At 41.9% G+C, this 16,496-nt stretch overlaps 5 protein-coding genes and 1 long non-coding RNA gene across 9 annotated transcripts; 3 read left to right on the forward strand and 3 right to left on the reverse strand.

The window, feature by feature from the left end:
* The first annotated feature begins 805 nt into the window (after positions 1-805).
* LOC6611903 (putative oxidoreductase GLYR1 homolog) lies at positions 806-5,563 on the forward strand. 2 transcript variants are annotated; one of them, XM_002036384.2, is made up of 9 exons: positions 806-885; positions 1,283-1,319; positions 2,165-2,247; positions 2,308-3,157; positions 3,215-3,325; positions 3,586-3,856; positions 3,930-4,019; positions 4,088-4,177; positions 4,241-5,563. In XM_002036384.2, the coding sequence occupies exons 1-9, from the start codon at positions 806-808 to the stop codon at positions 4,438-4,440; spliced, it is 1,812 nt and encodes a 603-aa protein (XP_002036420.1). In that variant the 3' UTR covers positions 4,441-5,563. The 2 variants fall into 2 exon arrangements, with proteins under 2 accessions (XP_002036420.1, XP_032576245.1); XM_032720354.1 differs by having other exon boundaries at positions 3,933-4,019; positions 4,241-4,440.
* A 493-nt stretch (positions 5,564-6,056) lies between these two features.
* LOC6621600 (translocation protein SEC62) lies at positions 6,057-16,432 on the forward strand. 3 transcript variants are annotated; one of them, XM_032716630.1, is made up of 5 exons: positions 7,026-7,213; positions 7,389-8,210; positions 8,265-8,566; positions 9,100-9,210; positions 16,230-16,432. In XM_032716630.1, exons 1-4 carry the CDS (start codon positions 7,145-7,147, stop codon positions 9,191-9,193), a joined length of 1,287 nt encoding a protein of 428 aa, XP_032572521.1. In that variant the 5' UTR covers positions 7,026-7,144; the 3' UTR covers positions 9,194-9,210; positions 16,230-16,432. The 3 variants fall into 3 exon arrangements, with proteins under 3 accessions (XP_032572530.1, XP_032572521.1, XP_032572514.1); XM_032716639.1 differs by lacking the exons at positions 7,026-7,213; positions 16,230-16,432 and adding an exon at positions 6,057-6,191 and having other exon boundaries at positions 9,100-9,815; XM_032716623.1 differs by lacking the exon at positions 16,230-16,432 and having other exon boundaries at positions 9,100-9,815.
* On the reverse strand, positions 9,538-10,587 carry LOC6621876. The gene is made up of 2 exons (XR_004361526.1): positions 10,342-10,587; positions 9,538-10,290 (listed from the first exon to the last, which is right to left on the reverse strand). It is a non-coding gene; the product is annotated as an uncharacterized LOC6621876 (long non-coding RNA).
* Positions 11,317-13,071, reverse strand: LOC116800633. The gene has a single exon (XM_032716617.1). The coding sequence runs from the start codon at positions 13,066-13,068 to the stop codon at positions 11,359-11,361; it is 1,710 nt and encodes a 569-aa protein (XP_032572508.1). The 5' UTR covers positions 13,069-13,071; the 3' UTR covers positions 11,317-11,358.
* LOC116800187 lies at positions 12,988-14,588 on the reverse strand. Its single transcript, XM_032716650.1, has 2 exons — positions 13,249-14,588; positions 12,988-13,190 (listed from the first exon to the last, which is right to left on the reverse strand). The coding sequence occupies exons 1-2, from the start codon at positions 14,392-14,394 to the stop codon at positions 13,077-13,079; spliced, it is 1,260 nt and encodes a 419-aa protein (XP_032572541.1). The 5' UTR covers positions 14,395-14,588; the 3' UTR covers positions 12,988-13,076.
* Positions 14,937-15,881, forward strand: LOC6620824 (translocation protein SEC62). The gene is made up of 2 exons (XM_032714674.1): positions 14,937-15,521; positions 15,576-15,881. The coding sequence occupies exons 1-2, from the start codon at positions 14,937-14,939 to the stop codon at positions 15,879-15,881; spliced, it is 891 nt and encodes a 296-aa protein (XP_032570565.1).
* Positions 16,433-16,496: the final 64 nt, after the last annotated feature.

The raw sequence follows: 16,496 nt of genomic DNA on the forward strand, positions 1-16,496 counted from the left end.
ATGGCTGATGCTGAGTGCTGAGAATCAGAGAAAAATTGAGTTGGACGTGTGGTAATTTATTTCTCGGCTAAGGGGACGGACTTGTGGTTAACTGTTAGTTTTCCGAGCTCAAGATAGCACAGATTATAAAGAATTTTCTATGCAATATTAATTTTGCTATATACGTTATCATTATTTTATTTAAGCCAAATGACAAAACTTATTAATAATCCCAACTAGAAATTTTTATGAATGAAATTATTTTCTTATGGAATTAAATTTTAAAACTTTATACCCGCCTTTGTATTTAAAATCTAAGAGCTTGTTAAATAACTAAATTAAAAAATATAATTAAATAAAAATATTTAGAACGTTTAAAAAAAATCGAGGGTATAAAAAGTATCGATTGATTCAAATTACATTTTACGAATTTGCAATGAATCACGAAAATAATATTCACTTGCAATAATTAATTAAATAATATAAATTGAAACGTATATATAATTTCCGAGATCGAGGCGGGTTGGCAGTCCGGTTGCGTGACGTAGATGCGCCGCCACTTTCCAGCACTAGCCGATTGCCAGCCAAAATGGCGCCCGCCTGCTATCGCATTGCTCCAGCAAATACTATCGGTTCGGCAGCGCATCACACACACAACGCGAAAAAAAAAAAGAAAAATACGGGTGGCCAGCAAGCGAATATCTCCGAAATTCATTGAATCCCTACGCCGAGATTTGTGCTCCGATCCGAGAAAACCATTAGCTTCCGTGCACCGTCCGCCCAAGCCAGCAAAATAACCAAGTTCAACATACGCCTGGACAACATAATGTCGAAGAATAAAAAACTGTCGCTGTCGGGCGGCGATACGACGGAGAAATTTATTTACAAACCCAAGGATCTGATATGGTAAGCCGGGACCGTGGACCCATCAATATATTCGCTGTATTCCCAGCTGCGCTGTGTCGCGAAATAAAAGAAAACTAGAGATGAAAATCAAAGCAAACACCTAACCTCAATTGCGCACCGTTGGCGCTCCGAAAAAAAAATATGAAGAAAAAAAGAGCCAGTGAAGTGTGCATAAAAAAGCAATTAGCGCTGCCTTTTAGACAGCCACGCAGCCCAGTATGTAGCTCCATCCGAATGACGACCATAATTCCGGAGCTACGTGCGTGGATTCCGGGCGCGAGACGTCGACTTCTCTGCGTTGGCGCTTTTTTCGCGCGCGCGCCCTTTTTTCTCCTACTTGTGGCCAATATAAGTTTTCCCTGTTCTAATAGCGCATTTTCCTTCATTTTCCTTGCAGGGCCAAAATGAAGGGCTTCACTCCGTGGCCAGGAATGGTAAGCATTGCATTCGCCGATCGGAATGTTTACGCCGCGTCGACGTCGCGTCGCTGCCGCCTTCTCTGCTGCCATGTTGTTGTGTTTGTTTTCGACTGTACTTTTCGATTCAACGCTGCCGGCTTCGCTGCCGCCGCTCTGCCCGCAGCCACGCACTTGCACACATTGCCCCGTTGCCGTTGTTGTTGTTGCCGCTGAGGAAATGGTCTCTTCCATGGAGCCGCTATCGGGGGCCACGAGCTGCAGCTTTCGATCGTGTGTACAGCCGCTGGAAAGCAGCATGTGCACTCGGAGGAGGGGGAGTGACGCGCGGCAGGCGTGGAGTTTGAACACAGACGTTGCCAAGGATATCAGTTCCCAGTTTCGTTATTCTATGGCGCTCAAAAGGAGTTTTGTTAATATATTAACTTTTGTTTGACATATCGGTAATCTTGTGATATACCAAGTTTTGTGAAATGTGCTAATGATAGTGAATCACCTCAGCTTAGGTTTTATCAAATTGGTTTTGTGCAAGTTGCTGGAAAAATGAGGATATATTATTAAATATGTTTTATATTTTCAAATCCTTATAATTCCTAGATCAAATGTAAATTTAAAGAGTGGTTTTCGATTGAAGTTGGAAATGAAAAGGCAACATTTTGGATATGTTTTGTTTCGTGCGAGATAACTCTTTGTAAATGGGCTATCACAAAATAGATTAGTGCGAGGGCATTCATAGGCACATCTTTATAGAGTGAAATGCATTAGATAATTCATTGTCTGCTAAAAATGTTACAAATTCTGCAGGCTTGTATAGACATTAAAGATATGATGTGGTGGAAGCTAATTTTGATATCTCTTCTTAGATTGTCGATCCTCCACTTGATCTGCTCAGCCAGCAGCGTCGGGCGAATACCAAATGCGTGTTCTTCTTTGGATCTAGGAATTTGTAAGTAAAATGCACGCCAACCCCAAAAGAGCCTGTACTAACACGGGTAATATTTAACAGTGCCTGGATTGAGGAGAACAACATCAAGCCCTTCGAAGGACCCTGGAAGGAGGAACTGGCCAAGGTGAGCAAGCCCGCTGCTTTCCGACACGCCATGACGGATATCGAAAAGTACATTGACGACCCCGCCGAGGTGGACGAGCAGGTGAACAAAAGCTGCGGTGCGCCGAATCACGCAACCGAGGCTGATTTTGACAAGATCCGGGATGGCCTGGACAGCGAGGAGATTGCGGGAGAGGAAGCAAATGCCGATGGCAACAATGGAGTGGTGGCCCATGTGGTGGGCAGCCCCGATGAGGGCGATGGCTTGGATGTGGAAATCAATGCAGATTCATCAGCGTCACCAGTCCCGACGCCGGCGGTCACAACGAAGGCAGCTGGCAAGCGGACGCCGAAAGCAAAGTCTGTGGCCGCTACATCGGTCAAGTCGACAAAAGGATTGGCAAAATCAGCACAGAAACGGCGTACATCTGCCCAACACTCGCCCAGTGGGCCATCGAATGCCAAGCGAGGCAAGCGGGAAGTTTCCCGGGAGGCATTGCAGGACGCGGATGAAGCCAGCTCCACGCCCACTGGCCGACGTCGGGTCGAGACTGACGCACTCTTGGCCTCAATCGCTGCCAAGCGTGCACCGAATGCAATTGCTCTGCTTGACCGACCGGTTGTCACGCGGCCAGAGGCTCAAGTTATCGATATGACCTCGCGCTCCAACACATTGGCCGATCGCGAAATCGTGCCTTCAGAGCAGACCTTCGGCTTCCTGGGTCTTGGCATGATGGGATCCACCATAGTCAAGGATTTGATCTACACGGGTCACAAGGTTGTGGTCTGGAACCGCACCATTGACAAGGTAAAGCTTCACGATAGCAAGTTCACACATAAATCCTACAACAATCTCGTTTTGTAGTGCCAACCGTTTGCCGAAGCCGGCGCTGAGGTTAAGGACACTCCCATGGATGTTGTGGAAGCTGCCGACATTATCTTTTGCTGTGTGTCCGATCCAAAGGGCGCCAAGGATGTAAGTTTAAATGTTTTCATGTATATACATATTTTATTTTTGTTAACAAAAATTCGATTTTGTTACCGCGCTTGTTACCTTAAAAAGTACATATGAATGAAAGCATATGTATCATACGATTTTCTGACGCTCTCTTTGCAAAGCGATGTTCCTTAGACTGTATAAAATTAAAAAATATTAGAATACAAAATAATTGTGCAACTTGGATGGCGTAATTTGGCATTCTTCTTATTTATACATTCTTTTTATTCGCTGTTTAGCTCGTATTTGGGAACTGCGGCGTTCTGCAGTTGAAGGACTTGAACAATAAGGCCTACGTTGAAATGTCTACAATAGATCCGGACACTTCGTTGGACATTGGCGAGGGCATCAAGCAGTGCAACGGTCGCTATCTTGAGGCACAAATTCACGGCTCGCGCCAGGAGGCTGCCGATGGCATGCTCATCATTCTCGCCGGTGGAGATCGTTCAGTGTTCGAGGAGTGCCACTCGTGCTTCAAGACCATTGCCAAGAACACCTTCTTCTTGGGGAGTAAGTACAGCCTGCACTGATAACCATTTCCTGTGAAACAATTTATTAAAATATGTCGTTTGTTCACATCTAGCAGATATCGGTAACGCCTGCAAAGTAAACCTAATTTTGCAAACCATTTTGGGAGTGAGTCTGGTCGGATTGGCTGAGGCGTTAGCACTTGGTAGGTTTTGTTTATTGTAAGCAGTAAGCAGCCTGAACGAATTGATCTTTTTATTTTTGCTCTTGCAGCTGATCGTTTCTCGATCTCTCTGAACGACATCATAGACATTTTGGATTTGACTTCAATGAAATCAACCATGCTGCTGGCTAAGGGCAAAGGTATGGATAGCACCTTGGCTATCTCCTAGTGTTTATCTTATCCTATTTTAAATTCCTTTGCAGAAATGGCCAAGGGTGACTTCAATCCCCAGCAGCCTTTGAGCCACATGCAACGCGACTTGCGCTTGGTGCTAAACATGGCTGAGAATCTGGACCAGTCCATGCCCGTCACCAGCATCACCAACGAGGTGTTCAAGCACACCAAGCGCTTGGGCTACAGTGAACACGACTCGAGCGCCGTATTCGTAAGATCCAGATTTTAACATTTAGTTAACACGACTAACGTTTAAACTATGTTTTATCAATTAGTTTAAAGCGTACACCGAACAGAACCGACAGAACCGACAAACGACTGACTAAAAAAAAACCAAACAGGACAGTAATAGAAACGCATAACCCTCACTTATCCACCCACCAATCCAAACTGACAGAGGCGTTCGTTCGCAAGGAGTTCTCCTACCCTTGCGATTGGCGGCGTCACCCCAACCTTCTGCATCTTCCCCAATCGCCCCATATACAAAGCGTTTATTGCAATATGGTTCCGATTCGCTGGGAATAGCATAACCGTGTCGTCCTGCTTTGGACGCAGGAGCCACTGAAGTGTGCGCTTGGGTGAGATGTGTTCAACAGCTGGCGGATGAAGAGCACAGTCTTTCCGGGATCACTTCAATCAAGTTTTTTGTATCGTATTCTTGACGGGTGAAACGTAATCCCCAGAGAGGAGGGAGGAGGCCAGGGCGCCGTGTTTCCGATTTTATATGTGTAAGGTCTTGCTTTCCAAATATCATTTTTACGCATGTGCATACATAACTTGTAATTGTATAGAATACTGCATCCGAATAAAATGTACAAAGCATACTTGTGAAAGACAACGCCGATTTTGCGAAACCGAGCGAAGCATTGACCCCCCAAAGTGTGTCGATCCAACCTCCCAACCTCCCACTTTTTTTGTGCATTTACTCCAGTCCTATATTATCCTGTATACATTTAACACCCCCTTTTTTTCTAAGAGTTAACACTAGTAATCGGTCATACTGCGTAGAAGGGCGAACATATTTGGAGTGACGGTAACGACAGATTGGTTTAGTTTTAGCCATCTCTCCCCATCATATGTCACTGCAACAAACGAGACAAAACCTGAAACGGAAAAAAACGGTACAGAACGCACCACAACCGATACACAACCGATACGAAAACGTAAACTACAACAAAAACTGGAAGAAAACAAAATAGAGTAAACTTTGATCGACCCCTTTGCGTGGGTCGCTATTAATAATAATAATAATAATATATAATAAATAATATATTTTACTTATTATTTAGTCTGTATTTTGTTGTAAAACAAAGATTAATAAAAAGATAATTTTAATAGAGGATGTAAGGAAATTAAATTGAGTTCGCATTGCAATATGATTAGTAGTTCATATATTTTGGATAATACAGTATTAAAATGTGAGTGCAATTTTAACTTTATTTAAATTGACATGCATAAGGAATATGTTTGTTTGGGAATTTAATAATATTAAGTTTATATACTTCTTTTTAACCTTTTCGATTAGTATGAAAGGTATATTTTTACTTATCTTTATTGGAAAGTTTTCTTCGCGGCACAGTTCTATCGTTTGTATTATTTAAGAAAATTCAATACCTTCTAGAAATATTGATTCCATATATTTTTAGTTGCTAAATTCTCCTTTTAACCTAAATACAAATATAATTTTTATAGAGGTGAATATGAAACATCCAAATAAAATAATTTAAAATAATTTAAAAACAACTAGTTCCCATTTTTAGTGGTTCCAGCGATAGGAAATAATCGCTTCACGGAGTTGCTGGAAACATCGATAGCATCGCGTGAGCATCGACTTTTGTTCCATCCCTATCGTGGATGTTTATGTGGTGCGTGTGTGGCAGAATTATTATCAAAATTATTGAAAGAATCAATTTTGAGCCCGCAGATCGTCACACTTGCTAGAAAATGTCGGAAAAGAAGCGAACCCGTCGCCGCAAGGATGTAAGTGCTACCTGTTTCCCATTAGATGCTCCCAACAGGGCTGCGCGTGTGTGGGTGCCACAGTCCAATTGGCATGCCGAAAGTGTTTGTTTTTTGTTTTGATAAAAAAAAAGAAAAAACGTGTGCATGCAAAAAAAAATATAAAATCGACTCGAAGCGAAACGAAACGCAGAATTGCGAGATCAGATGGGCCATTCAATATATTAATATTATTTGTGGGGGGCGAGTTCAGTGCAAGTTGCGCTGCTCTTTGGAGAAACCCCGTGGAATGCCCCCCGCCCGCAGAAGGTCTATAATTAGCTTTGTGGAAAATGTCTTGGCTGCGTATTTAGCTGTATCTGGAATTTGAGTTCTTCTTTTTTTTTTTTACTTTTCAGTCAATTAAGTTTTGGGGTCTACAATACAAACAGCTGAGCTTACAAGCTTTTGCCTATCTGGCAACGCCGTAAGTCTGTCTTGTAAGCCGATCTCTCTCATTCGCTCGCTCGCTCTCTTCCGTTCTCCCTCTCGCCCATTACCCACACATGTCATGTGCAGGCCCACTTATCAGCTGCTCTGGTTGTTGTTGTTGTTATTCGTGTTGTTGTTGGGGAAAGTTTGAGTACGCGTGTAAGTTGGGCAGAGGCGGCGTTCAAGGGGGCTTTGTTTATCATTGGCCCCACACATACTTGGGAAATTCTCACTAATATTATTTCAATCATTAAACAACTATGAGTAGCGATACAGCTTCAAACCCCCTTGCTTATTTTCCAACTGCGCCCCTGTTTAGTATCCATGTGTTTGTTTGTTGTGGTGATCACCAGCTCGTTTGACCAGAGTCAAGATTCAATACTTTCTAGACTCTCCGAGCGAATGCAACACGTCACGGCCAAGAAAAACTACAACCGCTTTTGGACTAGTTGTTTCCATTTATTTAGTTCGCAGTTTTTAAGTTACGCATATTAATTCTCGTAATGAGTGTAGAGGAGGAGTACTTCCAGGAGGAGGAGGAAGAGGAGACGGATATATACGACGATGGCACGGTACTAAGGAAAAAATAAAACCCACGTATAATAAAGCCATCTCAACGGCTTTAGGGTGACGAATACAAAATTGGTGTCGTGGCCTATATTCGCCTGTAGTCCCCCCATTGAACCGATCGATCGTGAAAGTGAGTTTCTGACCTGCTTTTCGGACCTTTTTCTTTTTTTCTTATAGGAATACACCGAACCGGGTGCCCAGAAGGTGGACAAGCCGTCAAAGGACGAGAAGAACGTGGCCAAGTGGCTGAAGAAAAACGTTAAGACGAAGAAGACCAAGTTCCTGAGCCACATCGTCGAGTACTTCACCTCCAGCAAGGCCATCGATGCTCTGATGAAATCCAAATTCACCGAGGGCAGCAATCCGCTTTTCACCACCCGGGAGCAGGTAATCGAGTTTCTAGACGTGATGCTGGAGCACAAGTTCTTCCATCGCGCCAAGAAGGTGCCCGTCACTCTGGAGGAGATCAGAGGAAAGTCTGGAGGCGACAAGAAGGCGGACAAGGAGAAGAGCCAAGACAAGGAGAAGGAAAAGGACAAGGCAAAGGATGACAAGAAGGATACCGATCCGGAAGGCGATAATGGCCAAGGAGACGGAGGTGCGTCTGGCAATGAAAAAGAAAAGGAGAAAAAGGAGAAGAAAAAGCGCAAGATCCGCCTGGACATGCATCCCGAGCAGATCTTCGTGGACGGCTCCGAGGCATACGTCTGGATTTACGATCCCATTCCGCTCCACTACTGGATCTTCGGTTTCATCCTGCTACTTGGCGCCGTTGGCATTTGCCTTTTCCCTCTGTGGCCTCCACTGCTACGCAAGGGTGTCTACTACTTGTCCATTACGGGTGCCGGCTTCCTTGTTTTCATCCTGGCTCTGACCATTGTACGTCTTATTGTGTTCATCATCATGTGGGCAATAACCGGCGGCAAGTTGCACTTCTGGATCTTCCCCAACCTAACCGAGGATGTGAGCTTCTTTGCCTCCTTCTGGCCACTATATGAGGTTTGTTTCGAATTATCCATTTATGTTAGTTTACTAAATTAACTTTTTTTCCAGAGCAACTATAACAGTGACCAAAATAATTCGTCCGCCAAGACCGACAAGAAATCGAAATCGAAGGACAAGAAGAAGGAAAAAGATAGCGATGCCGAGGACACAGCCGTGGATGCGGATGGAGATGCTGACGGTGATGTGGATGCGGAGGTTTCCACGCTTGAACCAGAGAAAATCGAGCTTATCAAAGAACATGACACCGACTTGGAAATCCGCAAACGTCGCAAAGTGGGTGCCGACGAATACGAGGAAGACGATGTGGATGAAGAAGAACCGAAGACGCAGCCCAAGGATTCCAAAGCTGGGTAAGACGGAACCGCTCAGTAATGACAAGGATTCCTGCTTTATTGCTCGAATTTGTATTTATAATTTCTTTAATTTCCGTCGAACTTTTGGTTGTATGTTTTTCATACACTAAACCATATTGAATAGCACAAAAGACATACATTAACTCTAGCTATTAATTGTAAATCCTTTGTTCCTTAATAAATATTATTGTATAATTAAAATGCATTAATCCGATTCTTGGTTTGCGTTTCATAACATTTTTATTTCGTTTACGGAGCATGTCATTTGTAAATCCATTTGTTTCGTGATTTGTGGTGGCTCATTTTATTGGTTGCTGGTTTTTGTTTTCTGGTGATACTTGAGGTATTCCAAAGGTGATGTTCCGATTCGTTACAATGTAAATTTAAAATCTCGTAAGTTATCGCAACAAAACAGAGTAAGTTTTGCATCCCATTCATTTGATATTCATTGTAGTTATAGTCCTATATTTACTTTTGATGCACTTACATTACATTTTTAGTAATTTCCCACTTTTTTGCTTTGCTTTCAGAACGCCACGCAACTCGGGATCGGATTCGGAGAGCTCGAGTAAAGATTACGAGATAATCAGTTCAAGTGAAGTCCAAAACGTTGCTGGCAACTAAGATGAAGAAACCACAATATATATATATTATTATTTAATGATCCACATCTAGCTAATTGATAAGACATAGAACAAGAATCACACATCAAGTACATCAGCAAACACACACGATTCCAAGTACAGCGAATTATTGTCCCACAAGAAATGCGATCGGTGTCGTTATTTTCGATTGATGATTTCCTAATCCGCTTTAAATTGAGCTTAGTTTGGAGGTTTTCCAATATTTTTTTGTGTTGGAAGTAGGCTTGCATGTGAAACACGATATTTTTAAAAGGAATATTATGTGAGACAAACCCTTTGGTTTTCCACCATGCAGTTGGACCTCGTTTTTCCGCAAAAGTTCTCAAGCCGTTAAACAAACTACATATATATTACTTATTTCTATTCCTATGTTTGTAAATGTATACAGCAGAGCGCACTAGGCAGGTGCAAGAAACGATTGCAAATGATAATAATCATAGCGAGTACGTACGTAGATGTGAGCGCATGCGTTTCTATGTGCAAAAATATTTACTCTACATGTAATTAAAGAAAAACTAACAACTTAATGAAATTAGTAGTGTAACACGCAATTAACTATTATATAAATAAAGCTAGGCAATTCTGATCTGATGTGAGAGATATTTGAGCGTTTTTTAGTTCTTGCTCGAACGTTTTATTAAAAAATATACAACATACAATTTGTCTTTAAAATTAAACTCGTGGTATCAAAGGGATTAAAAACGAAAATTAACAACGTCTATAAATTTTAGTTTTAAGTAACTAGATATCCTTTATAACTAAGTTTGAGGTTCATCTATGACCACGGTTATTTGAAAAGTTCTTTGCTTGTGTGGAACGCTTATAAGCAAATGATCTTTCGAATTGGCGACGAATTCTCGAGGGTCTTGGTTCTGAGATAATTCACGTGGTCTTATGATCATACTCCGTCCAATTTGATCGAATGGATCGTAGACTGTGAGCTTGGCAAGAAGTTGGGCACACGATGGACAACCGACCAGCCAGAAGAAAACGCCGGCTAATGTATCATCCTTCGCCATTTTTGGAGCAGCTAGCATGGTCAGCGGATGATTCCGCATTCGATGTGATCTAAGGGTGCTGTATTAGGATTAGTTAATGGATATATCTTTTTAGTTTTCAGCAGCTTACCGTTCTTTCGCTAAGATGGTGTAAAAGAGAAGGGCCACAAAAGTGTTTCCTATGGTGAGGAGATCGCCATCGAAGGAGAACTGCTTTGGTAAACCTTCCACTACTTGATGGTAATCTTCCTGTGGTGAAGCACCTTTGGTTTTCCCAACTCTATGATCTTGCAGGATATGGGAAGAAAATATCTTTATAAGGCTTCCGCACATGTGAATAGGACAGTAATACTCTTCTCCCAGAGATGTTTCCGAATCATCCTGCACAATATTATTTTATATTATATTATTTATTATTTGGATGAGCTGAGCCCATTGAGATTACTTGCCAGTTCAGAGGAGGCAATCCTTCATACTCGGTGGTTCTACAGGTCATCATCGGTTCCGATGCTGCATCAGAATCAGTTTCTACCTTAGATTCTTTAGTTAGACACTTTGGTTCACTTGAGGAGCACCGATTGGCTATAAGACGAGGTGGCTTTTGACTTGAACTTAATTCCGTGAAGGAATTTGAAAAAGCTGTATCCGTTTCTTTATTCAAAATGGCATTTGGTCCAAGTTTCAAGTTTTCTTGAAACAGAGACACATCAATTTGTAAGACACATCAATTTGATAAAATAATCTACAATATTCTATAGAAAAAAGGAAAATGGCTTCGATCAATCCATTTTTTGAATTTGTGGCTACATACCGTAGAAAACATCGAGTCCTAAAACAACAACGCGTTATCGTATCAAGATTTCAAAATTCACAGCTTTGCATTCGTTATACCAAATTAGCATTTTATGCACTGCTTTTGTTTTAATTGGTTTGGAAATTATCATCCTCTGTCTTTTTAGTGAACAAAATAACATCAGTTTGCATTATATTCTTTTAATGCGTTGTTGTTTTAGGGCTCGATGTTTTCTACGGTATGCAGCCAAAAATTCAAAAAATGGATTGATCGAAGCCATTTTCCTTTTTTCTATAGAATATTGTAGATTATTTTATCAAATTGATGTGTTTGCATTATATTCTTCGAAAACACTTAATTTGTTTGTAAATGGCTCCACAAATTGTCAACTGAATCTGAATCATTCGACTTAAGCAACTTTATCGGTTTACTCATAATTTTTTTGATCTTCTGTTGCAAGGATTTGTCGATTTGTTTTCTAATTGCATTGTTTAATTTTGAGTGACTGTACTTTTGTAACGTAATGCGGCTTTCCTGGTACAATGTATCCTTCGAATTTTCTTTATTTTCTTTTGATCTCGCAAACGTATTACCAACTGCCGTAATTTCAGTCTTTGGATTGGATGCATTTAATGGATCTTCTTCCTTTCTTAAAGTTTTTAAATCTGCATTTGATGTATGGCCCATATTGTTGTCACTTAAGGAACTAAAATCAGCATTTATGCATTTTTCATTCATATCTACCAATTGGTCTTCATAATCAGCTAATTTATCATTGGGATGGTTAAAACTATCTGCTTTTTGTGTGGTGAACGACAATTCAAGATTTTCGTATATAGTCTTTCGACTTTCCGATTTTTCTGGCTGGGTTGGATCAACCGGAAGACACGGGTTTTTATGGCTTATAGGTTGCTCCTTTGGACTCGCTGTATGAGGTATTGGAGTACAGCTTCCGCTAATGTCATCCGAACTTCGATAGGATAGCAGCTCGTTGGGACTAATGTCAGGGATACGAAACTCAAAGAGAGACGAAGGCGGATAGTCCGGAAGAATATTTTTCTTGATATAGCATTTCGTGGCTTGACCGATATGCACCAACTCACCAACATAAGTGGGAACCAGTGTTTTGGGGATTACTAGACTCCTATGAGATACAGTCTCGCAGATTTGCATCACTCCCCAGTTGAACGATGGCTCCTTATGTCTACGTAATTGAAAGTTATTATCCGGTATTTGAGATTGGTTTAAATTCACAGCTTTAAGTGCGATTCTGGGTCGATTTTGAAGACATTCGTGGTGTATCTTGGAGAGAGTGATCTTTGGTTGATCATATATTTTGGCTGGATTGTTATCCCTATTATCTATTTTTGCTTGTAAATTTAAACATTTTAAAGTGCTTTGATCGTTTATAGGAGTTTGTGATGCCAAAGAATACCCCTTGCTTTGAATGCTTGTAATTATGGATTGCCGTCTTATATTTTCCTCATTTGGGATGTCATCCGTAGCTTTTCGCTTTTGCATACTTCGGTTTTCTCTAAAAAGCTCTGGGGTTACTCCATGATCTGCTGGTTTTAGGGATTTCTTCTTTTCGTGTTCGAATTTTTTACATTCTTGTGCTCCTGAAAAGGATCTTAAGTTATTTAGCCTTTGCTTTATTGCGCATCCTATTTTTTTATTCAGCCTGATTTGATTCGCATCGGATTTTCCTGGAACTTTACTATCCTTTATTTTAATTTTAGCAAATATATCTTCACGATGCTTATGCTGTCCGCAGCGAGCACACTTATATAATGTCGATTTGGGTTTGGTTTCACAAAATCGTTCCCAGGTTGAATTGCTTATGCTTAGTGTTTTTGAAACGGGCTGGGAATAATCTTCGTAGTGGTTTGTTTTATTTGATGAAAATGCACTGTGCTCATTTGATTCATTACTTTTCAAAGAAATGCGTTCAGGGTCCTCGACAAACATGTCGTTGATCGTCTTATTAATATCCTCCAATTCTGGTATCTTGTCATCCACGTAGTTTGAGCTTTTCGATTCCTGTGAGTTGAATACTTTGTCCATGATTGAGGTTAAAAAGGAAGATCTCTCGACTCCGACTTCCGACTCTTTCGCCTTAATTTCCCGATTGCTCTGCTGAGTAACTGCCGGTTTGGGGGTCGAGCTGTTGGTTGGTCTGGTTTTACCTGAAATATGACATTCGTTTCCAATGTTATCAATGGTTTTCTTAAGGTTTTTACGAACTGAATGCGTCATGAATAGGATGCCCGATAGATTGTCAGCGTTTGGACTCGGGGTGTTCTTGGTAGAGCTGAACTGAAAGTTCAAAGATTCAATGCGATTGTTGTGCACATCCTGTCGTGGTTCGACGTGCAGTGATTTCGGTCGATGGAGCATATATCGGGCGCTATTCACGACAAGAGCATCTTCGGATGGACCTTCATACTGATCAAATGGACAGAACTGGCTAGCCAGCTCGGAATCGGTCGATTGCGAGTCCTTACAGTTGCAGCTACTCAATCCACCACCCATCTCTCTGTCATCCTTCGAGTTTTGGCTGCTCAAGATATTGGTTAAGACTTTGGAAAGTGGTGGCAATGGGCGACTCCTGTGGATGCGTGGGCGAATGCTGTTCCTGCTCCTCTTGGAGATAGCTCCCCCAAAAGTATCCGTAATGGGACTCTGTAAGGGTATAAAGTTACTGACAAATAGATTGTTGTAGTTCTGTAGCAGGTTGTTTTTTGGATTGGAAACGGTATGGGCCATGGCCACCAGGCTTGGCATCTCCGACCGTGCGGATTCCGGTTCTTGATGAGGGAGTGGTGGTGGTGGTGGTGCTGTGGGCGATGATGAAGGCAATGGCGATAGCGTAAGAGATGATGACGGCGTCGAAGGTGGCGGTGCTTTGGCCACCTGTCGACGGCTCATCATCCCCTTCGGTTTCCAGTACAAGCCATGACGCCCCGGGTACCGCTTGAACTTCATCTCTTTGGGTGCTTCAGTACCTTCCTGGACAACTTCTGCTTTGGCCAAGCCACCACACTTGTGGCAGTTCGTCCGGCAACAATTCTTGGCTTTCGGCTTCTTGCCCCTAATGGTTACCTTTACCCGAGTCTTTAGGCTTTTTTTGGGCTCCTCCACTTGGCTTTGCTCAGGGATAATCGTCTTCTGCTCCTCGGTGCCCTGATCTACATCCTTGTCGCTGGAGGAATCGTGTCCAGCCTGGGGGCGCCTGGCCAATCCGCACACCTGGCAGATCTGACGATGGTTCACCGGGATGTGGAGCACCGCCCGCGGCAGTTTCTCGCACAGGCACCACTCCCGCTGCCCTGCAGGTCCACTGGCCATGTTGTTCATGTACAACGAGTACAACTTGTAGAAGCGGAACATCAAAAGCTAGCTATTTTGATTTTTATGCGGCCAATCAGGTCGAGAAACTTTACAAAAAACGAAATGGCACATAGATTCCGGCAATTTTCGTAAAATATGGTTTTCTTAACTTTTATTTTTATCACACATTCCTAAATATATAGTCTATATGTTTGTTGTTATCGGGTACTTGAAATATTTAGACATATTTGTCAATGCTAGGTCGAGCTTAGGTTTCAAAAAATAGTTTTTTTATGTGAGTAGGGATGGTAAAAACTTGATACATTTGTACCATCAGTTTTTCTGCCTTTAAAGTAACTTGTTGTTAAATCATGAAATCAGATTGATTCTTTCAGAACTCGCAATCAACTATTTTCTTAATTAATTTCATTCAAGCTGTATGTTCGGGAATTATTAAAATTTCTATTGTCTTTGTTTGCGGCTTCTGTAATTTGCAATTGAAGTTTGTGTGGCCGACTGGCTCTGATTGTACGTGTTTCTAGCCACTCACTCAGTTGGGAAATTTAATTAAGTTTCTGCTGCATTTTTAATGTACGCATTCAATGTACGAATTCTTCCATCGCGCCAAGAAGGTGCCCGTCACTCTGGAGGAGATCAGAGGAAAGTCTGGAGGCGACAAGAAGGCGGACAAGGAGAAGAGCCAAGACAAGGAGAAGGAAAAGGACAAGGCAAAGGATGACAAGAAGGATACCGATCCGGAAGGCGATAATGGCCAAGGAGACGGAGGTGCGTCTGGCAATGAAAAAGAAAAGGAGAAAAAGGAGAAGAAAAAGCGCAAGATCCGCCTGGACATGCATCCCGAGCAGATCTTCGTGGACGGCTCCGAGGCATACGTCTGGATTTACGATCCCATTCCGCTCCACTACTGGATCTTCGGTTTCATCCTGCTACTTGGCGCCGTTGGCATTTGCCTTTTCCCTCTGTGGCCTCCACTGCTACGCAAGGGTGTCTACTACTTGTCCATTACGGGTGCCGGCTTCCTTGTTTTCATCCTGGCTCTGACCATTGTACGTCTTATTGTGTTCATCATCATGTGGGCAATAACCGGCGGCAAGTTGCACTTCTGGATCTTCCCCAACCTAACCGAGGATGTGAGCTTCTTTGCCTCCTTCTGGCCACTATATGAGGTTTGTTTCGAATTATCCATTTATGTTAGTTTACTAAATTAACTTTTTTTCCAGAGCAACTATAACAGTGACCAAAATAATTCGTCCGCCAAGACCGACAAGAAATCGAAATCGAAGGACAAGAAGAAGGAAAAAGATAGCGATGCCGAGGACACAGCCGTGGATGCGGATGGAGATGCTGACGGTGATGTGGATGCGGAGGTTTCCACGCTTGAACCAGAGAAAATCGAGCTTATCAAAGAACATGACACCGACTTGGAAATCCGCAAACGTCGCAAAGTGGGTGCCGACGAATACGAGGAAGACGATGTGGATGAAGAAGAACCGAAGACGCAGCCCAAGGATTCCAAAGCTGGGTAAGACGGAACCGCTCAGTAATGACAAGGATTCCTGCTTTATTGCTCGAATTTGTATTTATAATTTCTTTAATTTCCGTCGAACTTTTGGTTGTATGTTTTTCATACACTAAACCATATTGAATAGCACAAAAGACATACATTAACTCTAGCTATTAATTGTAAATCCTTTGTTCCTTAATAAATATTATTGTATAATTAAAATGCATTAATCCGATTCTTGGTTTGCGTTTCATAACATTTTTATTTCGTTTACGGAGCATGTCATTTGTAAATCCATTTGTTTCGTGATTTGTGGTGGCTCATTTTATTGGTTGCTGGTTGCTGGCAACTAAGATGAAGAAACAACAATATATATATATTATTATTTAATGATCCACATTTAGCTAATTGATAAGACATAGAACAAGAATCACACATCAAGTACATCAGCAAACACACACGATTCCAAGTACAGCGAATTATTGTCCCACAAGAAATGCGATCGGTGTCGTTATTTTCGATTGATGATTTCCTAATCCGCTTTAAATTGAGCTTAGTTTGGAGGTTTTCCAATATTTTTTTGTGTTGGAAGTAGGCTTGCATGTGAAACACGATATTTTTAAACGGAATATTATGT

This window comes from Drosophila sechellia, chromosome 2L (assembly GCF_004382195.2).
Source record: "Drosophila sechellia strain sech25 chromosome 2L, ASM438219v1, whole genome shotgun sequence".
Taxonomy (NCBI): domain Eukaryota; kingdom Metazoa; phylum Arthropoda; class Insecta; order Diptera; family Drosophilidae; genus Drosophila; species Drosophila sechellia.